Source organism: Geotrypetes seraphini, chromosome 12 (assembly GCF_902459505.1).
Source record: "Geotrypetes seraphini chromosome 12, aGeoSer1.1, whole genome shotgun sequence".
Taxonomy (NCBI): domain Eukaryota; kingdom Metazoa; phylum Chordata; class Amphibia; order Gymnophiona; family Dermophiidae; genus Geotrypetes; species Geotrypetes seraphini.
This window is the reverse complement of record NC_047095.1, coordinates 1,643,660-1,663,841: the sequence shown is the minus strand read 5'-3', so window position 1 is coordinate 1,663,841 and position 20,182 is coordinate 1,643,660. Positions and strand designations below refer to the sequence as shown.

At 43.1% G+C, this 20,182-nt stretch overlaps 1 protein-coding gene across 3 annotated transcripts in view; it reads left to right on the top strand.

The window, feature by feature from the left end:
* The window catches only part of TDRD5 (tudor domain containing 5), a 120,867-nt gene extending 101,967 nt beyond the window's left edge, over positions 1-18,900 (top strand). For all 3 annotated transcript variants that reach the window (XM_033916886.1, XM_033916885.1, XM_033916888.1), the window contains exons 15-16: positions 5,702-5,969; positions 18,244-18,900. In XM_033916886.1, coding sequence (XP_033772777.1) covers positions 5,702-5,969; positions 18,244-18,506 — 531 coding nt within the window. In that variant the 3' untranslated portion in view covers positions 18,507-18,900. The remainder of the gene's footprint in view (positions 1-5,701; positions 5,970-18,243) is intronic.
* The last annotated feature ends 1,282 nt before the right edge of the window (positions 18,901-20,182 follow it).

The window sequence follows — 20,182 nt, the reverse complement described above, 5'->3', positions numbered from 1 at the left end:
TTTACACTTGCCCACTGTCACAAAAGAAGAAGCCAACACCAGCAACTTATTAGAACAAAATGAAAGAGAGATAAAACCAGTAACAGAATGCATGTGATGGAAGCACAGACATTAAGCACCATTGTTTGGCAAGCCACATTGCTTCAGTGGATAGATATGAGTGTAAAGGAGTTTTGTCATATTATAAGTTTCAATTGCATGTGTCTTAGATTTCTTCTAAATGTTTTATTTTCTGTAGACTATAGAGTTGAAACTGATAAAATTTGGATAAAAGTGATCGATATCAGTTCAACTGTATAATCTACAGGAAATATATACTATATGATATGTGTGTGTGTGTGTGTCTGGTTTGTTTCTTTTGTTCTGTTCTTTTTTCTTATTTGTTATTTTCTCTAAGATGCATGCCATCCTGTCACAAAACTGGAGTCTTAAAACCACTGGGTGGTTTCAAATAACAAAGGGAGAGCAAAAATTGGTGAACAGAAGTCAGACGATTTGGGGAGAGTAGTTGAAAATTCAGGATTTTTACTGTTAAATTAATCCAAACAGATTCCAGTTCTATTACATATACACAGGAGTCTATACATTTGGTGATCGATCCATGCTTACGAACTACTTGCAGAAGGGTGTCAATTATATCATTTAACTCCTCCTTCACCAACTGGTTGAGTGTAGCGCTCTCCAGTTTTTCCTTCTGCAAGCAAACCAAGAAGAGGTGTTCTGATCTGCTCTGTTCATTTTTTATTATTTTCAGGATTTTTTACTCCATTTTCAAGAGGTTTTGGTGCCAGAGGACCCTATATTTGGGGCTACACTCCTCGGAAAAAACACAAACACCATGAGGGCGGACTGTAGCTTGCAGGGCAATCCCCAGTTCTTGTATAATCCTGCTCTATTCCTGGACAAGTGGATTAAGCATCTGTAGCAACTAGACAGCTTGTAGGTAGCATCATTTACATAATGTTTTCAGTCCCTCCTCTCCTATCTCAGGACTGCCCACAGAACTCCAGTTGCATTCCTACAAGCTAGACAGGAAGAGCTTCTGTTCGTGTTTATTTTCTTTAAACTCGCTCTTTTTTTTTTTCACGCTTCATGCCTTTGTGGTTCATAACTTTCCAGTAGGGACAGCTGGCTGTGGGAGATCACAGAGACCCCAGGTTCGTCCACTAGCGGGTCTGAGTGCAGGCTGCATGGCTACATGGGGAGGGAGTGTATCTGGGATCTGGGCTGACTGCGTTCCTTTGCAAGGTCGCGTCCGCAGGGATGTCTGTGGGTCAAAAGACCAGCAGTACAGTTTGCATGCTTGTTGAGGCAGAGGATGCCCTGTGGGTCCATTCTTTGTTGGAGTCTCCTAAGGCATGTGCCTAGATGGGAAGGGTTAAGACAGGTAGTAAAATTGGTGATTTTATTATATAGATAGCAGGGTGGCTGATGGACATTTGGATTACTTGGTCACTTGCCTGCCTGGTGCGAAGGTAATGTGCTTCCTACATAACCTAGATTAGTTATTAGTCAGTGCTGGGGAGGAGCCAACTTTCTTGGTACATGTGGGTACTAATGACATAGATGGGAGGAAGGTTCTGGAAGCCAGTCATACTTTTAGATAGAAAGTTAAAATTCAGAATCTCCATAGTAGCTTTCCCAGAAATGCCTGATCTACACACAAGATCCGAGACAAGGCAGAGATTCAATGTCTCAACGAGTGGATGCAATCATAGTGCATGGAGGAGTGATTTAGATTTGTTAGAACTGGGCAACATTCTGGGAAAGGAGGAGCCTGTTTCAGAAGGATGGGCTTCACCTTGACCAGTGTGGAGCCAGGCTGTTGACATCAACATTTAAAAAGGAGATAAAGCAGTTTAACTACAACTTGAGGAAAGGCTAACAATCACTCAAAAGTGCGTGGTTTAGAATCGGCAATCTTTGAGGATCACCAAAACAGGGAAATTTAGGGCATCCTGGTAGATAGGTTGTAATAAAGACAATAGTAGGCCAGGTGACTTTAAATAAAGATCAGACAGACTTGAAAGACTGCAAATTTTCACTGACAACTGCTGCACAAAATGTTAACCTCAAACAAACAGTGTTTTTGTTGCTATTATTTGTATACAAATGCTGGAATCCTAAAAAAGTAAAGATTGGAGAATTGGAATATATAGCAGTAAATGAAAAGGTACTTACAGTAGGCATCTCAGAGGCTTGGTCGAAAGAGGATAACTAATGGGACATTGCCATACTAGGATACAACTTATATTAGAGTGAAGGGGTATACTTCTGTGCACCTGGCCAAAACAAATAGATATTGAAATGTTAGTAGAAATTAGGGAAGCTAACAGATTAGGTAACACAATAATAGTGGGTGATCTCGATTACGCCAGTATTGGTTAGATAGATTTAACAGAAGAGCATCCTGGGGAAGTAAGGTTCATAGATAAATAAAGGACTGCTTTATGTAACTGCTGGTTCAGAACCCAACAATAGGAAGAGCAAGTCTAGATTTACCCTTACTGGGTCACATGATCTAGTGCAAGAAGTAACAGTGGGACCACTTGACAAGAGTGGATCATAGTATGATCAAATTTGATTTAATAACTGGAATAAGTACACATGAGTCATTCAATATGTTAGCATTTATCTTTCCCAAAAAATCGAATGTAATAAAATGAAGAGAATAGTTAAAAAAAAGAAAAAAGAGGAGCAGCTGCAAAGGTCAAAAACTTTACACCAGGCGTGGACTCTGATCAAAAATACCATCCTAGAAGCCCAGACCAGATATGTTCCATGTATTAAGGACAAAAGAAAGGCCCAACAATAGCTGGCATGGTTAAAAAGTAAGATGGAGGCTATTGGGGCTAAAAGAACATTCTTCAGAAAACAGAAGTTTCTGAAACTGAAGATAAAAGAAGTGGCATAAGGAATGGCAGGTCCAATGCAAGGCACTCGTAAGGAAGATAGAGACTGAAAAGAGGCTTGTTTCAGTGGCAAAAACACATCATAAAAACTTTAGGTATATTTGAAGCAGAAACTTGTTTGTTGAACTGATATGCTTCTATAAAGGTTAGTGCTATAATATATTTGGCAAATTGAAAACATTTTTTTTAAGATAAAGAAAATATATTTTAAAATAAAAGTTGTATTGACTGATGATGATATAATGGCGAGTCCTGAGTCATGTGAAACGAGTCACCACCTAGGTCTTTAAAAAGGTGTTTATGATTTTGTAGCTGCATTGTAGTTATTGATATATGTTGCCTTTTGTTAAAGCACATGCTGTCCTCTAGACATGGTAATCAAATCTTATTTTTAATTGGATTATTGAGTATGATTATGTTTGTTATAAACTAAGTACGAGACAAAAATATCAGGGGGGATGGGAACATAGTGAAAAGCTAGTGGTAGGATGCTGAACTAAAGTTTAGTTTTTAAAATGTCATCTAATATGAATTATGTGGCTGTGGGATCTCTATTTGTTGTTGTCGGTCAATGTATGGGTTGTGATCTCATCTGAGTCTCACTCTGGGTGTGGGGTGGTAGTAGAGGGGGAGGGTATATAATGTCTTGATGTCTGTATGTCTGTTTCTTTCTCTGAGTTTAGAGTGTGTGCCCCTGTTTGTTTTTACTGCTTTCAACAATTTAGAATGAAAATTGAGTCTTTAAGCTTGTGTGTGTATGTAAAGAGCACACACATTATTTCATCCCAACTCTGCCTCTGCTCTACCCAAAACATGCCTCTATACACTGTCCGATCATGTACTTTTTATACAGATATGCTAATATTTAGATGGAAATTTGCTTAGCCTTGGAGAATATTATTAAAACAATATCCTGTAAAGTCACGAAGTTAGGTAGTATTAATATATTTGTGGAAAAGGCTGCTGTGTTCCTTGCCATCTGCCTCCCCCCACCAAGTGAGAAAAAAGTTGTAATGTGGCCTTTACAAAAGTTGCATAAGGTTTAAATTAGAGAATGACACGGGGAAAAAAATCTGTCACCGCCCCGTCCCCGGCCCACCATCCTCTGCACCGCCCCGTCACCGCCATCCCTTTCACCGCCCTGTCACCGCCACTGCCATCCCATTCATCGCCCCGTCACCATCCCCGCAGCATCCATATAAGCCTTAGTACTGTAATATTTAGCTTATTCCTTTCTTATAAATCAAAGTTCCTGCTGCTGAACTAGAGAAAGAGATGTTCAGCTGGTAGGGCTTTGTTTATAAATATTTATCAACACAACTAATATACTACTTTATCCTAAAGCAAAAAATAAATAAATAAATAGAATTTTTTTTTCTACCTTTTGTTTGGTTTCTGCTTTCCACATCTTCTCATTCAATTCCTTCCATCCACTGTGTGTCTTCTCTCTGCGTCTTCCATTTGCTGTTACTGTGCCTCTCCCTTCACCCCTCCTGCCAATTGGTCTAGCACCCATCTTTTTCCCTCCGCTCCCCCATAGTCTGGTATCTGTCTTCTTCCCTTCCAGCATCTTCTCCCCACTCTGTCTTCCACATTTCCCTTCAGGGTCTGTTCCTCTCCACCCTCCTTCAATATCTGTTCTATTCCTTTCCACCACCACCCTTCCCTCCCTCCTTTACCATCTGTTCTTTTCTACCACCCTTCAGCTCCTCTCGCATGGCCTATCTATCTACCTTCCTCCCTCTTATTTTCGTGGCACGTTACAATGTAATTTGTGCAAGCCACTGGAGCCTGCGAGCTCGGTCCCTGTCCCATCCCCACAAACCATCTCGCTTCTGTGCTCCTATTTTCCCTATTTCAAATATCTCCCCTATGTATCTGCCATTGCCCCCCCCCCTGTGTCCATATGCCATCCCCATGGCATGTCCCCTTTATGTCTCTGTCCCTATGCCCCATGCACATAATTTTCCCTCTTTCTGTTACCTTCCTGTGTTCAGATTTCCCCTATCTTCCTCTTCCATACCAGTGTGTCTCTTCTTTTCAACCCCATCTAGCTTCTTTCCCTCTTTCTTCCCCCCCCCCCCCCCCCCTGTTTCCAGCATCTGGCTCACCTGCCTGTCCTCCCCTTTCTTTCCTGCTGTGGGTTTTTCTTTCCGTCTTCATCCCCTTGGCCCAGAATCCTTTTCCCTTTCACTCTCTCCTTCCAGTGTGAGCCGGGAACACGCGCGGTCCCCGCAGCCCCCACCCGCCTGCCCGATCAATCGTACCGTTTAGCCAGCTCCCTCCCTTCACCTCACCTTAGTTTGCAGGCTTTCTTTTTCGGCGACCTGCACGCTATCAAAGAGCCGCGCACGCGCGGCTGCTCAGTGTTCAATCTTCTGCTCTGCTGCAACTTCCTGTTTCTGGTTGTGTTAGAGCAGAAGATTGAACACTGAGCAGCCGTGCCTGCGGGGCTCTTTGATAGCAAGCGGGACGCCGAAAAAGAAAGCCTGCAAACTAAGGTGAGGTGAAGGGAGGGAGCTGGCTAAGATTGATCGGGCAGGCAGGGGCTGCGGGGACCGCGCGATCCTTGATGACTCACTGCGGAGACAAGACCATTCACCGCTCCACGGGGCGGTGAATGGCCTTGTCCCCGTCCCCGCAGCGACTGCTATTTTTCTTTCCCCGTTTCGGCAGGTTACCCGCGGCTAAACGCGGCTAGCCGCCACCGTGTCATTCTCTAGTTTAAATAGACTATATTGAACTAATTTGTTACCTCATTTTTTTATGCTTTACAATTTTGAACACAGCCATCCAGCTTTATGGGGGATGCCATGGAGCCTGCTGTTCTGACAAAATGTTTTGAAGAGTGCTATATCTCCTTACCACATCGCAAACAGCAAAACCCTCCACAGACACCAGCTAAGCAAACAGAGGAGCCTCACTTACAGCACATGCCGCTTAAACAACCTCTGGAGCCCAAGTCACTGCAGACAGCGCCTGAGAGACCCTCAGAGCCAGTATTGCAAGAGTCATCCAGACAGCTTCAGCTACTGGCCACAGAGAGGGAGCATAATGGTAAAGCATCACTAATATCAGTATTAACAATGCTGTAAAGTAGTTCATTGCTATTTACTTGGAAAACAAAGTAACCATTAAGTTATTCATCTAAATCAGTGGTCTCAAACTCACAGCCACATTTGGCCTGCTAGGTACTATTTTGAGGCCCTAAATATGTTTATCATAATCACAAAAGTAAAATAAAACAGTTTCTTGATCATATGTCTCTTTAGCTATAAATTATAATACAGTGGAACCTTGGTTTACGAGCATAATTCATTCCAGAAGCATGCTCGTAAACCAAGTTACTTGTATATCAAAGCAAGTTTCCACATAGGAATAAATGGAAACTCGCTTTGATTCGTTCTACCTCCTCCTCCCTCCCCCCCCCCCTGATGCTACCGGTGATGCGCCATCACCCCCTCCCCCTCGCTCTAACCGGCATTGCACCCCCTGAACCGGCATCGCAAACCCCCCCCCCCCCCCCAGCGAGAACCACATCGCACCCCTGTGCTGAAAGAGGCATCCGCCCGCCCTCCCTCCCAAACATGCTCCTTACCCCATCTGCTGCTTGTGCGAGTGAAAGAAAGCTCCCGCCTCTTACCTGGGCTGGGCCTTGAGCATCTGCTCATGCTCAAGGCCTTCTGGCTCTCGTTCTCTCCGAGACAAAAGTTTGCTAAGTGTTTTGCTCGTCTTGCAAAACACTCGCAAACCGGGTTACTTGCAAACCGAGGTTCCACTGTATTATTATTAAAGACTTAGCCAAAAGGAAAGATTTATAAACTATAAAGAGTTTTACCTCATGCAAAATTGTCATTTCTTTAATAAGACATTAACTATTTTTTCTGAGGCCCTCCAAATACCTACAAATCCAAAATGTGGCCCTGCAAAGGGATTGAGTTTGAGACCACTGATCTAAATGAATCAAAATGTATTGACTTGCTATAGTTTTAAGCTTGGAAGCTTTTGGGAACTTTTGGAATGTAGTAGGCCTACATTCTGGAGCAATGTCTATGTAGTAAAGCAGTAGGGGGTGTTCATGCTCTGAAAATACTGAACTAATATTTAAACTCATCTGAGATGTTCCTGTTTTATTCTGGGCAATTTTTTATCCCTTCATTGCTGTTGTCATGTTTAACGAATGGATGCTCAGATTGACCTTTTACATATTTTTTCCAGCATACATTCATCAGAGGAGTTGATAGAGCTTCAGTAGGTTTGTTCTATATACATTATAGCAGAGATGGGATTAGCAGCTTGAAAGATGCCTTTATGTGGCTTTAAGTGCTGCTTAAGGGAGACTATGGAAATTTTTTTACAATTAATCAATAGCCCTATATACATACAATAAAATTCATACTGAACCAAATAAAACTTCATAAAATACATGAATACCTATTCCTTTAGCACCTCTCCAGACTGATATAATTCACTGATGGGTAATAGCTTACCATGAACAGCAGGTGGAGACTGAGAGAAAACCTTTTGGCTGTAATACAAGTATTTATTTATTTTATTTTATTTATTTATTTATTTAGATTTTTATCCCGTCCTCCCAATAGCTCAGAACGGTTTACAAATGAACATACACAGTGCGGAGTAACTAGACATATAAGTAGTACAACAGGTTTAGTGGTTGGATTTATAGTTTTTAGAGAGAATTGAATACAGGGAGATTAAGCAGAGAGAGAGAGGGGGAAATACCGTAGTTTAATTTACGGTAAGTTATAAGCATATAGATGCAACTTTTTCGTGGATAGAGTAAGAGAGGGTCATACTGGAGTTTCGGGAAGGAGATAGGAGAGTGGAGGGAGGGGCTTAAGGGGGGGAGAGACAGAGGAGATCTTTAATTGAAGAGGAGGGTCTTTACCGATTTACGGAATGCTAATAATGAGTTCTGTTGTCTAAGTTGGGGGGGAAGTTGGTTCCAGAGGTGTGGAATGAAGTGGCTGTAGGATCGTTTGTGGGCAGTTTCTGTGAGCAGGGATCTTCCGGGGGGGACGCATAGGCGTGTCTCTGACTTTGAGCGGAGGATGCGAGTGGGGTTGTAGATGGGAAGTTTGGATTTTATGTAGGAGGGGGTGGTGGAGTAGATTCTCTTGTGGGCAATTGTTAGGGCTTTGAAAGTACAGCGTTGGCTAATTGGGAGCCAGTGTTCAGCATGGAGTGCCGGGGAGATGGAATCGCGGTAGTTGAGGTTGTGTAGGAGGCGGATGGCTGCATTTTGGACCCGTTGGAGGCGTCTGATATTATTTTTGGTTAGTCCGTTAAATAGCGAGTTACAATAATCCATTCTGGAGAGGACATATGCGTATAGGAGTTGGGCGAGGTCTGGTTTGGAGATGTAGGGTTTGATCCTTTTCAGTTGGCGAAGGTAGTAGAAGGAGGTGGAGACTACTTGGGATATGTGGTTGGATAAGGATAGGTGTCCGTCTAGGGTTACTCCCAGGCTGCGAACTTGATCTGCTGCCGTTAGTCGAGTGGAATCCCATGTTAGTGTAGGTCGTAGGTATTTGGTGTTTTTGTTTCTGATCCATAGGAGTTCGGTTTTGGATGCGTTAAGTTGAAGCTTGTTGTTTGACATCCAAGTTTTCATGTCAGTGAGGCAGAGTTCGAGGTTAGCAATTTGGGATGGCCGATTTTCGCCTAAGGGGAGGAGCAGCTGGATGTCATCTGCATAAGAGTGGATTTTGATTTTATATTTTTGCGCTATATCGATGACGGGTTTGATGTAGAGATTGAATAGAAGGGGGGATAGAAGGGCGCCTTGAGGAACGCCATATTTGATAGGCTTAGGGTTAGATTTATGTGTCCCTAGTAGGACTGTTTGGGTCCTTTGGTGCAGGAAGGAGGTGATCCATTGGAGGGCTGTGTCTTTGATTCCGAGGTCGTGGAGCCTAGATGTGAGTAGGTGATGGTCAACTGTGTCGAAGGCAGCGCTAAGGTCAAGTAGGACTAGTAGGGCGTCGTTGCCTTTGTCCAGTATTGACCAGCTGTCGTCGATGATATCAATGAGAACTGATTCTGTGCTGTGGCCCTTACGGAAGCCAGATTGGACTGGGGATAGGGCAGCTGTGCTTCCCCTTAACTTAAGCAGTCTGTCCTCAGTCTCAGCAGGTGTGGTAAGCTGTTGCCAGGCTTGGTTATTGTAGGTCTGTTGGAAGTTGTTTAGTGGCCTTCTTGTCCCTATCTGGTGCCAGACTTGAGGAAAATAAAATCCTGAGGTAGTGCCAATCTGAAGGGAGCCTTCAATTGTCTGTAATTGATTTTTTATTGTTAACCCAAGTTGGCACATGATCAGATCAGGTGACAGATTCTATTCCTGCCGTGTTTTAATATAGAGAAATGCAAGGTCATGCATGTTGGGAAAAAGAACCCGATGTTCAGCTATGCAATGGGGGGATCATTGCTAGGGGTAAGCAACCTCGAAAGAGACCTGGGTGTGCTGGTGGATACAACAATGAAAGCATCAGTACAATGTGCGACAGCTTCAAAGAAAGCCAACAGAATGCTGGGTATTATCAAGAAGGGTATCACGACCAGGTCAAAGGAAGTCATCATGCCGCTGTATCGTGCTATGGTACGCCCGCATCTGGAGTACTGTGTCCAGTATTGGTCGCCGTACCTCAAGAAGGACATGGCAATACTTGAGGGGGTCCAGAGAAGAGCGACAAAAATGATAAGAGGTATGGAAAACTTGTCATATGCCGACAGGCTGGAAAAGCTGGGGCTGTTCTCCCTGGAAAAGCGGAGACTTAGAGGAGACATGATAGAAACTTTTAAGATCCTGAAAGGCATAGATAAGGTAGATAGGGATAGATTCTTCAGACTGTGGGGAACAACAAGTACAAGGGGGCACTTGGAGAAACTGAAAGGGGACAGGTTTAGAACCAATGCCAGGAAGTTCTTCTTTACCCAGAGAGTGGTGGACACATGGAACGCACTCCCGGAAGCTGTGATTGAACAGAACACAATACAGGGATTCAAAGTGGGTTTAGATAAATTCCTGAAGGAGAAGGGGATTGAGGGGTACAGATAGAAGTAGTGATAGGTTATAGGATGAGTTCAGGGACCACTGACAGGTCATGGACCTGATGGGCCGCCGCGGGTGCGGACTACTGGGCACGATGGACCTCTGGTCTGACCCAGCGGAGGCAACTTCTTATGTTCTTATAAATATGGTTGTTCCTAGAGTAAGAATCATGCACTGCAGAGTAGTGGGTATAATCTCTGCCTTTGGGATACAATCAGCGCCACCTATCCTCCACATTAAGTTCCTATCTTGTGTCTCTCAGAATTCATCTATCTTTCTTTGCATATTCTACCACCCTCCCTGAGTTAACTAGGGCTGATGTCATTGTCAAGTTGAAATCTCCCCTTAAAATTAGGGAGCCCTCTTTATACTGCAATATCTTAGGTGTTAGTTATTGTAAAAAAAAAAAAAAAATCTCCCTTGTTCTCATTAGGAACATATTAACTAAGGTGAACATAAGAACATCCTTACTGGGTCAGACAGTCCATCAAGCCCAGTAGTCCATTCTCACGGTGGCCAATCCAGGTCCCTAATACCTGGTCAAAACCCAAGGAGTAGCAATATTCAATGCTACCGATCCAGGGATAAGCAGCAGCCTCCCCCATGTCACAGTCAAAAACAGACTATAGACTTTTCCTCCAGGAAATTGTCCAAACCTTTCTTTAAAACCAGATATGCTATCCGCTCTTACCACAACCTCTGGCAATGCATTCCAGAGATTAACTATTCTCTGACTGAAAAAATATTTCCTCCTATTGGTTTTAAAAGTATTTCCCTGTAACTTCATCAAGTGTCCCCTAGTCTTTATAATTTTTGATGAAGTGAAAAATCAATCCACTTGTATCCATTATTCTCCATTCAGGATTTTGTAGACTTCAATCATATCTTCCCTCAGCCTTCTCTTTTCCAAGCTGAAGAGCCCTAACCATTTTAGTCTTTCCTCATACAAATAATAATAACAGTTTATATACCGCAGTACCGTGAAGTTCTATGTGGTTTACAAAAGACTAAAAGAGGTACAAGTAGATTGAATTTAAAAGAGGTAAAGGAAAGAAAGTGGTAATAGGACAAAAGAACCGTTAAGGAGAAAGAGATGAATGGGTTAGTTGTCTAGATACTTTAGGAACAAATAAGTTTTTAGGCATTTTCTGAATTCCTCGTAGGAGTGGACGAGAATAATTGTTCTAGATCTTTATCCCATAATGCTGCCTGATGTGAGAGAAGGTGTTCATGGTGTTTTTTCAGTTTACATCCTTTAACTGGGGGGGAAACGAAGTGCGAATGTGAGCTTCTCTTGTGTCTGTTGGCTGAGAAGGAGAAAAGATCAGTTATGTATTTATGGGTTAGTCCGTATAGTACTTTAAAGCAAAAGCAGGCGAACTTAAACTTTACACGTGCTTCCATTGGTAGCCAGTGCAACTGCCGGTAGTAAGATGTCACCTGATCAAATTTCTTTAGCCCGAAGATTAGTCTGACCGCTGCATTTTGCATTAATTGTAAACGTCGCATATTCTTTTGGGAGATTGCTGAATAGGCGATGTTACAGCAATCCAGTTGGCTTAGTATGAGGGATTGTACCAGGATTCTGAATGCTGACATATCAAAATATGGTTTGATGGATCTAAGTTTCCAGAGAATGAAAAAACCCTTCCTGATTAAGGAGTCCACCTGGTCTTTCATGGTTAGGCATTGATCCAGAGTTATGCCCAGTATTTTCATGGTAGATTGAATAGGATAACTAAGGTTATTGATGCATAGAGGTTTTTTGTTGTTAAGCGAATGTGGCGAAGCAACGAAGAATTTCGTTTTTCTGAATTAAGTTTGAGCTTGAAGTCAGTCATCCATTGCTCCATCAAATTTATAGCTTCTGATGCCTTGGGAATGGTTTCCGAGATAGCAAATGGGATGATGATCGTGAAGTCATCAGCGTAACTGAATAATTTTATTCCCAGCTGGGTTAATTGCGCACCCAGTGAGGATATGTAGACATTGAAGAGCAATGGGGACAGCGGTAAACCCTGCAGCACACTGGATGGATTGCTCCAGGTATCGGAGAGATCATAATTGAACCGTACCTGATAGGTACGGGACACGAGGAAGCGATGAAACCAGTTTAACACCTCATCCCTGATACCGATAGCGTCCAAACATTGTAGCATTTTCCCATTGTCTACTAGATCAAAGGCAGACCTCATGTTAAATTGCATGATCAAAGCATTGAGGCCCTTGCTAAACAATAGACACAAGTTATCTAAGATAGCCGCAATTACTGTCTCCGTACTGAATAAAGGTCTAAAACCGGATTGAATTTCATGTAGGAGAGAGAACTGGTTAAGATATTCCATCAGTTGGGTGTGTACCAATCCCGCCATGATTTTTACAATAAATGGAATGGATGCTACAGGTCTGTAGTTGGTTACTAGAGCTGATGATTCTTTACTGTTTTTTAGGATTGGGGTTATTATTATGTGACAGTTGTTAATGAGGAACTTCCCATTTTTTAGGTTATGGGCTAAGTAGTGCAGCAGCGATAGTTTAAATTTTAATGGCGCCATTTTCATAATTTCCGGGGGACATGAGTCCAGAACGCAATATGACTTAGAGTATTTGTTATATAGTTTGGTATAATTATTCCATTCTAAGTCTTGAAAGGAACTCCAGATCATATCTACTGGTATTTCATTTCCTTGTATACAAGAGAAGTTCATCCCCTTTATCATCTTGGTCGCTCTTCTTTGAACCTTTTCTAGTACTGCTATATCTTTCTTGAGATAAGGAGACCAGAATTGAACACAATACTCCAGATGAGGTTGCACTATGGAACGATACAGGGGCATTATTAACATTCTTAGTCTTGTTAACCATCCCTTTTTTAATAATTCCTAGCATCCTGTTTGCTTTTTTGGCTGCTGCCACACATTGGGCAAAAGGTTTCATCATATTGTCTACGATGACACCCAGATCTTTTTCTTGGACGTTAACCCCCAAGTGGACCCTAGCATCCGGTAACTGTGATTCGAGTTATTCTTCCCAAAGTGCATCACTTTGCATTTGTCCACATTAAATCTGTCATTTGAACGCCCAGTCTTCCAATTTCCTAAGGTCTGCCTGCAATCCGCATATGTTTTAACAACTTTGAGCAGTTTATGGTCTTCTGCAAATTTAATCACCTCACTTGTCGTTCCAATTTCCAAATCATTTATAAATAAGTTAAATAGCACCGGTCCCAGTACAGATCCCTGCAGCACTCCACTGTTTACTCTTCTCCATTGAGAAACATGGCCATTTAACCCTACCCTCTGTTTTGTATCTGATAACCAATTCTTAATCCACAACTGAACTTGTCTCCTATCCCATGACTCTAATTTTTTTCAAGAGCCTCTTATGAGGAACTTTGTCAAAAGCTTTCTGAAAATCTAGATACACTACATCAACCAGCTCACCTTTATCCACATGTTTATTCACCCCTTCAAAGAAGTGAAGCAAATTGGTGATTCAGGATTTCCCTCGGCTAAACCCATGCTGACTCTATCTCAGTAGATCATGTTTGTCTACGTGTTACACAATTTTATTTTTTATAATTGTTTCCACCATTTTGCCCGACATTGAAGTCAGGCTTACTAATCTATAATCTCCCGGATCTCTCCTGGAACCCTTTTTAAAAATTGGCATAACATTGGCCACCCTCCAATCTTCAGGTACTACAGACGATGTTTGAGTTCTTTTTGTACCCTGGGTTGTATACCATCCGGTCTAGGCAATTTATTACTTTTTAACTTGTTGATTTGGCTCAGTACAGCTTCCAGATCCACCCAGATTTCTTTCAGTTCCTCTGCATCATCACCCTTGAAAACCATTTTCGGTTCAGGTAGATTTCTTACATCTTCTTCTGTAAAGACTGAAGCAAAGAATTCATTCAGTCTCTCTTCTATGGCCTTATCCTCCTTGATCGCCCCTTTTGCTCCTTGATCATCCAACGGTCCAATTGATTCCCTCACCATTAAAATCTTCCCTGGAAGTCTGATTACCTTCTTACATCCACATTAAGCCACCTAGCCAGTAATATTCTCACCCCCGCCTTTTTAAATAAACTACCCGTAGAGACCCAATAAATTTCTGGAAAGTGCAAGTCCCTCACATACTTTTCATTGGCTCTTACATTATAAGTTCCTATTCAAAATATCTCCCCAGCCATTGTAAATATATCCAAGATTGATTCAAAGTGTTCTTTCCCAATATCTCCCTATCCCAGACAATGTTCCCCACTCCCCGTCCTCCTGGGCCACATGGCCTCGACGGTACATGTGCTTCCCCTGGCACGACTCCACCTCAGAACACCTCAATGGACTCTGGCCAACCAGTGGTCACAGACCTCGAACCTTCTTTCTCATCCCATCTCTGTGACATCGTCTCTTCAGCAATCTCTACAATGGTGGTTGAACTCCTCAAATCTTTCCAGGGGCCTTCTTTTTCATCTGCCCCCGCATTCCATGACCATCACCACGGATGCCTCCCCTTATGCATGGGGAGCTCACCTGGGAGACCTACGCACCCAAGATCTTTGGACCCCGCAGGAGCGTCTTCATCACATCAATTTTCTGGAACTACGAGCCATGTTCTATGCTCTCAAGGCCTTCCAGCACCTTCTTTGCCCTCAGGTTCTGCTCCTGTGCACGGACAACCAAGTTGCCATGTACTACATCAACAAACAGGGCGGCACCGGATCTCGCCTCCTTTGTCAGGAGGCTCTTCGCATTTGGACCTGGGCCACGGCCCGCAATCTCTTCCTCAAGGCTGTCTACATCCAGGGCGAACAGAACTCCCTGGCCGACAATCTCAGCCGCATCCTTCAACCTCACGAGTGGACTTTGGATCCTCCCACGCTCCACTCCATCTTTGCTCGCTGGGGCACTCCGCAGGTGGACCTATTCGCAGCTCCTCACAACCATCAGCTGCCCCGGTTCTGCTCCAGACTCTTCTCTCCTCATCGTCTGGCCCCGGATGCATTCCTTCTCGACTGGACGGATCGGTTCCTCTATGCCTTTCCTCCTCTACCTCTGATGTTGCGGACTTTATCCAAGCTCCGCAGGGACGGAGCCACCATGATCCTCATAGCTCCCCGGTGGCCTCGTCAACACTGGTTCTCCCTCCTGCTTCAGCTCAGCTCCAGGGATCCCATTCCTCTACCTGTGTTTCCTACTCTTCTTACACAGCAACATCAGTCTCTACTACATCCCAATCTGTCTTCGCTCCACCTGACAGCTTGGTTTCTCTCGGGCTGACCTCTTCAGGAAATCTGTCTCAGCCTGTCCGTCTCATTTTGGACGCCTCCAGGAAACCGGCCACCCTCCAATGTTACCATCAGAAGTGGACCAGGTTCTCCTCTTGGTGCCTCCGTCATCATCACAATCCCACCTCTTTAGCGGTGGAAACTGTTCTGGACTACTTGCTCTCCCTGTCCAACGCAGGCCTCAAGTCTACCTCTATCAGAGTCCATCTCAGTGCCATCACGGCATTTCATGAACCTGTCTTAGGAAAACCTCTCACGGCTCACCCTCTGGTTTCCCGATTCATGAGGGGCCTCTTCAACGTCAAACCACCTCTGAAGCCTCCTCCGGTCGTCTGGGACCTGAATGTGGTTTTATCTGCCCTCATGAAACCTCCCTTTGAGCCGCTTGCCACAACTTCGCTCAAATTTCTGACATGGAAGGTTCTTTTCCTCATTGCCATCACCTCTGCCAGGAGGGTTAGTGAGCTTCATGCACTGGTTGCCGATCCACCGTTCACTATTTTTCACCATGACAAGGTGGTTCTGCGCACCCATCCAAAGTTCCTTCCAAAGGTGGTCTCAGCTTTTCACCTCAACCAGTCCATTGTGTTGCCTGTTTTCTTCCCGAAACCTCATTCACATCCCGGAGAACAGGCATTGCACAGCCTTGACTGCAAGCGTGCCCTGGCTTACTATCTTGATCGTACAAGGGCTCACCGCTTGTCCCCTCAGCTCTTCCTGACCTTCGACCCGAATCGTTTGGGTCGACCGGTCTCTAAACGGACGCTATCCAACTGGCTTGCAGCTTGCATCGCGTTCTGTTACGCTCGGGCCGGTCTGTCACTAGACGGTGCTGTCACGGCCCACAGGGTAAGAGCTATGGCCGCTTCTGTTGCTTTCCTCCGTTCCACACCCATTGAGGAAATCTGCAAGGCGGCCACCTGGTCCTCAGTTCACACATTCACTACTCACTACTGTCTGGATGCTTTCTCCAGACGGGATGGGCACTTCGGCCAATCTGTACTTCAGAATTTATTTTCCTAATGGCCAACCATCCCTACTCCCTCTTTGTTAGCTTGGAGGTCACCCATGCGTAAAGAATATGCTGCCTGCTTGTCCTGGGATAAAGCACAGTTACTTACCGTAACAGGTGTTATCCAGGGACAGCAGGCAGATATTCTTACGTCCCACCCTCCTCCCCGGGTTGGCTTCTTAGCTGGCTTATACTAACTGGGGACCACGCTCTCCTCCGTCGGGCGGGAAGGCACTCGCGCACGCGCGGTGTGGCCAACTAGAACTTTCTAGTAAAAAGGTCCGTACCGTGGGCTCCGTCGGTGACGTCACCCATGCGTAAAGAATATCTGCCTGCTGTCCCTGGATAACACCTGTTACGGTAAGTAACTGTGCTATATCTCCCTATCCCAGACAATGTTCCCCACTCCCCTCCCATCTACCTCCTCCAAACAATCACAGTGGGATCCCCACAACCTCCCACTATATTACAAGAAAGTTATCATCCCCCTCAGCCCATTTCACTTCTATCTGCACCTCTCAATGCTCCTTGTTCCAAAACGCTCAAGCATCAACACAGTCTCCTAAAAATTTCTTCATGTCTTCCATCTCCTCACTCACAGCATAAACCTCCCCATACATCCCCTCCTCCACTTGTACTATAGTCTTTAAACTCCTATCAGAATCTCAATCACACACAATCACTGCATTTTCTTGGAGGCTGGCTGCTTTCTGCTCCCACTGAACCTCTGTCACAACCCCTGAAAGGACCTCTGTCCTTTGGCCTCCTGCATAAGAACAGAATCTTCGAGAGCATTGAAAATTCCTGTGCCCTGAATTTCAAGTTGCTTGGGGTCTGCTGTCCAGGCCATCATGTCATCCAGATCCTTTCCAAACAGCATCCCCTTGGAAGGAAACCTACTGAGGGTGGCTTTAGAGGCCGAGTTTCCTGCACATTCTCTAATCCAGAGCATCTGTCAGACAGAGATAGAATAGGCTGAGAACTTGTGAGTTCAGATGACTACTAGACACATCTTCAAGAAAGAAGATTATCGAGATAAGAACCTAATCTTTCTTTGCTTAGTTACTGCAAAACATTCTGGTGTAAATTTGAGTGTAAAAAAAAAAATTTAGGAAGATTTGTCTACAAACATATAAATCTCGGATATGCACTTAGGTGATGGGGCGGAAAAGGGTGCTAAAGTGCTGATTACTTCAATTTTTTTCCTGGCCACCGTCTTTGCTATAAATTTAATAGCAGGAGAAAGCTAAGACATTTGGAAACGAACAGTCACTTAGCATTTCATTGTTTCCCATAGTGAAGCAATATTAAGAGGGTTTATTTTCTGAAAATGCTGAACTCATCCAACTATTTCAGTTTTTTAATGTAAAGTTAATTTGCCTTCAAGGATAAGGGAAATGTGGACCACCTTTATGTTGTTGTTTTCCGTATTTCCGAGGTTAGGTAGCATAAGAGGTAAGTTTAACCCCTTATTCCTATATATGCGAATTTGGTGGAACTGCTTGGCTTTAGAGGAAGGAAATTTACTTACCTTAACAAGTGTTCTGTTAAGATGTAGTTCCCAGATTTTCCTCTTTCCCTTCTTTCCTGAAACTGAGCTTGTAAGCTTAATTATAGAACTGAAAGATGCTTCCTTCAATGTCACATATTCTCAAAAAAGTTTCAGAAACTCCTGGAAAACCATTTTCTTCTGATGCCACCCATGTATATGATGTGAACTGCTTTCTTCATAATTTACTACTTATAGGTAAACAAGTTCACTTTTCTTCTGCTTCCCAACTTTGTTATGTACCAGAAGTTATTCTGCTTTCCTCTTCTATTTGATCTAGTCCTCTGCACCCATCCTGTTTTTGAAAATTGACCTCCAAAAGTGTAATGGGGTGTTAATCATGATATAATTTCAGCACACATTTTGCCAACCTGTTTTTTTTCTTTCTCTCTTTCATTTCATTTTTAGGGAGCCATTTACCGAGAAAAGACTACTTGTCAAACAGTAAAACTCTAGTTTTTAGTACCAGTAGCCATGATGGCAGCGTCCCTCATCAGCAAGTAGACAAAGAGCACAAGTCGTCATTGCTGCCAGCAGGCTCTAGGACATTCTCCCAGATCAGTGTCCCTCGTAGCACTGTGACAGCATCCCTGGGAGCTGCTGCACGCTTAGCCACTGCTGGTGGCCTACTTCAGTGGTTTTCTACCACCGAGAACTGGAAGTACAAATAAAAGGAAATAATGAAGCTGGAAACTAAAAAGTTATAAAACTATACTATATCCCAGACAACCCTCAACAAAGCAGATTTCTGTGGAAACAGTGATTTTAACAATAAGGGTGTAAATAAGCTGTCTGAACTGAAAACTTACTGGGGATTGGAACTATTTGGTGGATCAGACTAATTTTAATTTGGTTATTAGAGTTAAGATAGCCCATATACTTCCATTTTCTTACAAAGCATTGCTGTTTTTTTCATGGGAGGAGAACTTAGTTTGGGATTTGAGTTATTAGTATTACTGTTATTGAACTTTTCTGTACTTTTAAAAAAATAGCATTGGAATAGGTACTTACAGGATTATTGTATAAGTGTAATAATTGCAGAATAAATCAGTGATAATGCCCTAAACATGATGAAAGTGTCACATATTGTGTTGAGGATTACTATAAATTAACTGAATTGCAATTGTGACAGCTAAATAGAAACATATAATCATGAAAGCAGATAAGACCAAATGGCCCATTCAGTTTGCCCATCCACAGCATCCATTATCTCCTCTTCTCCCTAAGAGATCCCACATGCTTGTCACACACATTCTTGAACTCAGATACAGTCGGAGACTATTCCACGCATCTACCACCCTTTCTGTAAAAAACTATTTTCTTAGATTATTTCTGAACCTGTCACCTCATCCTATGTTCTCATATTACGGAGCTTCCTTTCAAATGAAAGAGATTTGCCTCATGTGCATTTATGCCATGTAGGTATTTAAACAACTCTCACAAGAAGAATATAAAGAGTAACAATAGAAACACCACCTCAAATAATTTTATATTACTCGCCAGAGATGGGCTGTGGTCCCACGATAAACATTTAATGTGATAAACATTAAGGGCTCCTTTTACGAAGGTGCGCTAGCGTTTTTAGTGCATGCACCGGATTAGTGTGCGCTAGCCGAAAAACTACCGCCTGCTCAAGAGGAGGCGGTAGCGGCTAGCGCGCGCAGCATTTTAGCGAGTGCTATTCCACACATTAAGGCCTTAACACGCCTTCATAAAAGGAGCCCTAAATGTTTATCATTGGACCACAGCCCATCTCTGGTGAGTAATATAAAATTATTTGAGGAGGTATTTAAACTTCTCTATCATTTCTCACTTCTTCCACCTTTCCTGCAAAGTACAGTTTTGGAGACCGTATCTGGCGAAGGACGTAAGAAGACTTGAAGCGGTCCAGAGGAGGGCGACGAAAATGATAGGAGGTTTGTGCCAGAAGACGTATGAGGAAAGACTGGAAGCCCTGAATATGTATACCCTAGAGGAAAAGAGGGACAGGGGAGATATGATTCAGACGTTCAAATACTTGAAGGGTATTAACGTAGAACTAAATCTTTTCCAGAGAAAGGAAAACGGTAAAACCAGAGGACATAATTTGAGGTTGAGGGGTGGTAGATTCTTTTTTTTTTTAAATTCTTTATTCATTTTCACTTCAATTAACAAGTATACAATATGATATCTTATACTATACAAAATCACTTGTACATTCTTAACCATAAATCTTAAATACTTTAAATTACCCCCCATCCCATCCTCCCAGCCCTCCCTATATCAATAATATTCATTCATAAATGTATTATATCCCTTCTTATTATAAAATTTCAAGTATTTAAAGGTGTCTAATCATTTGAATATT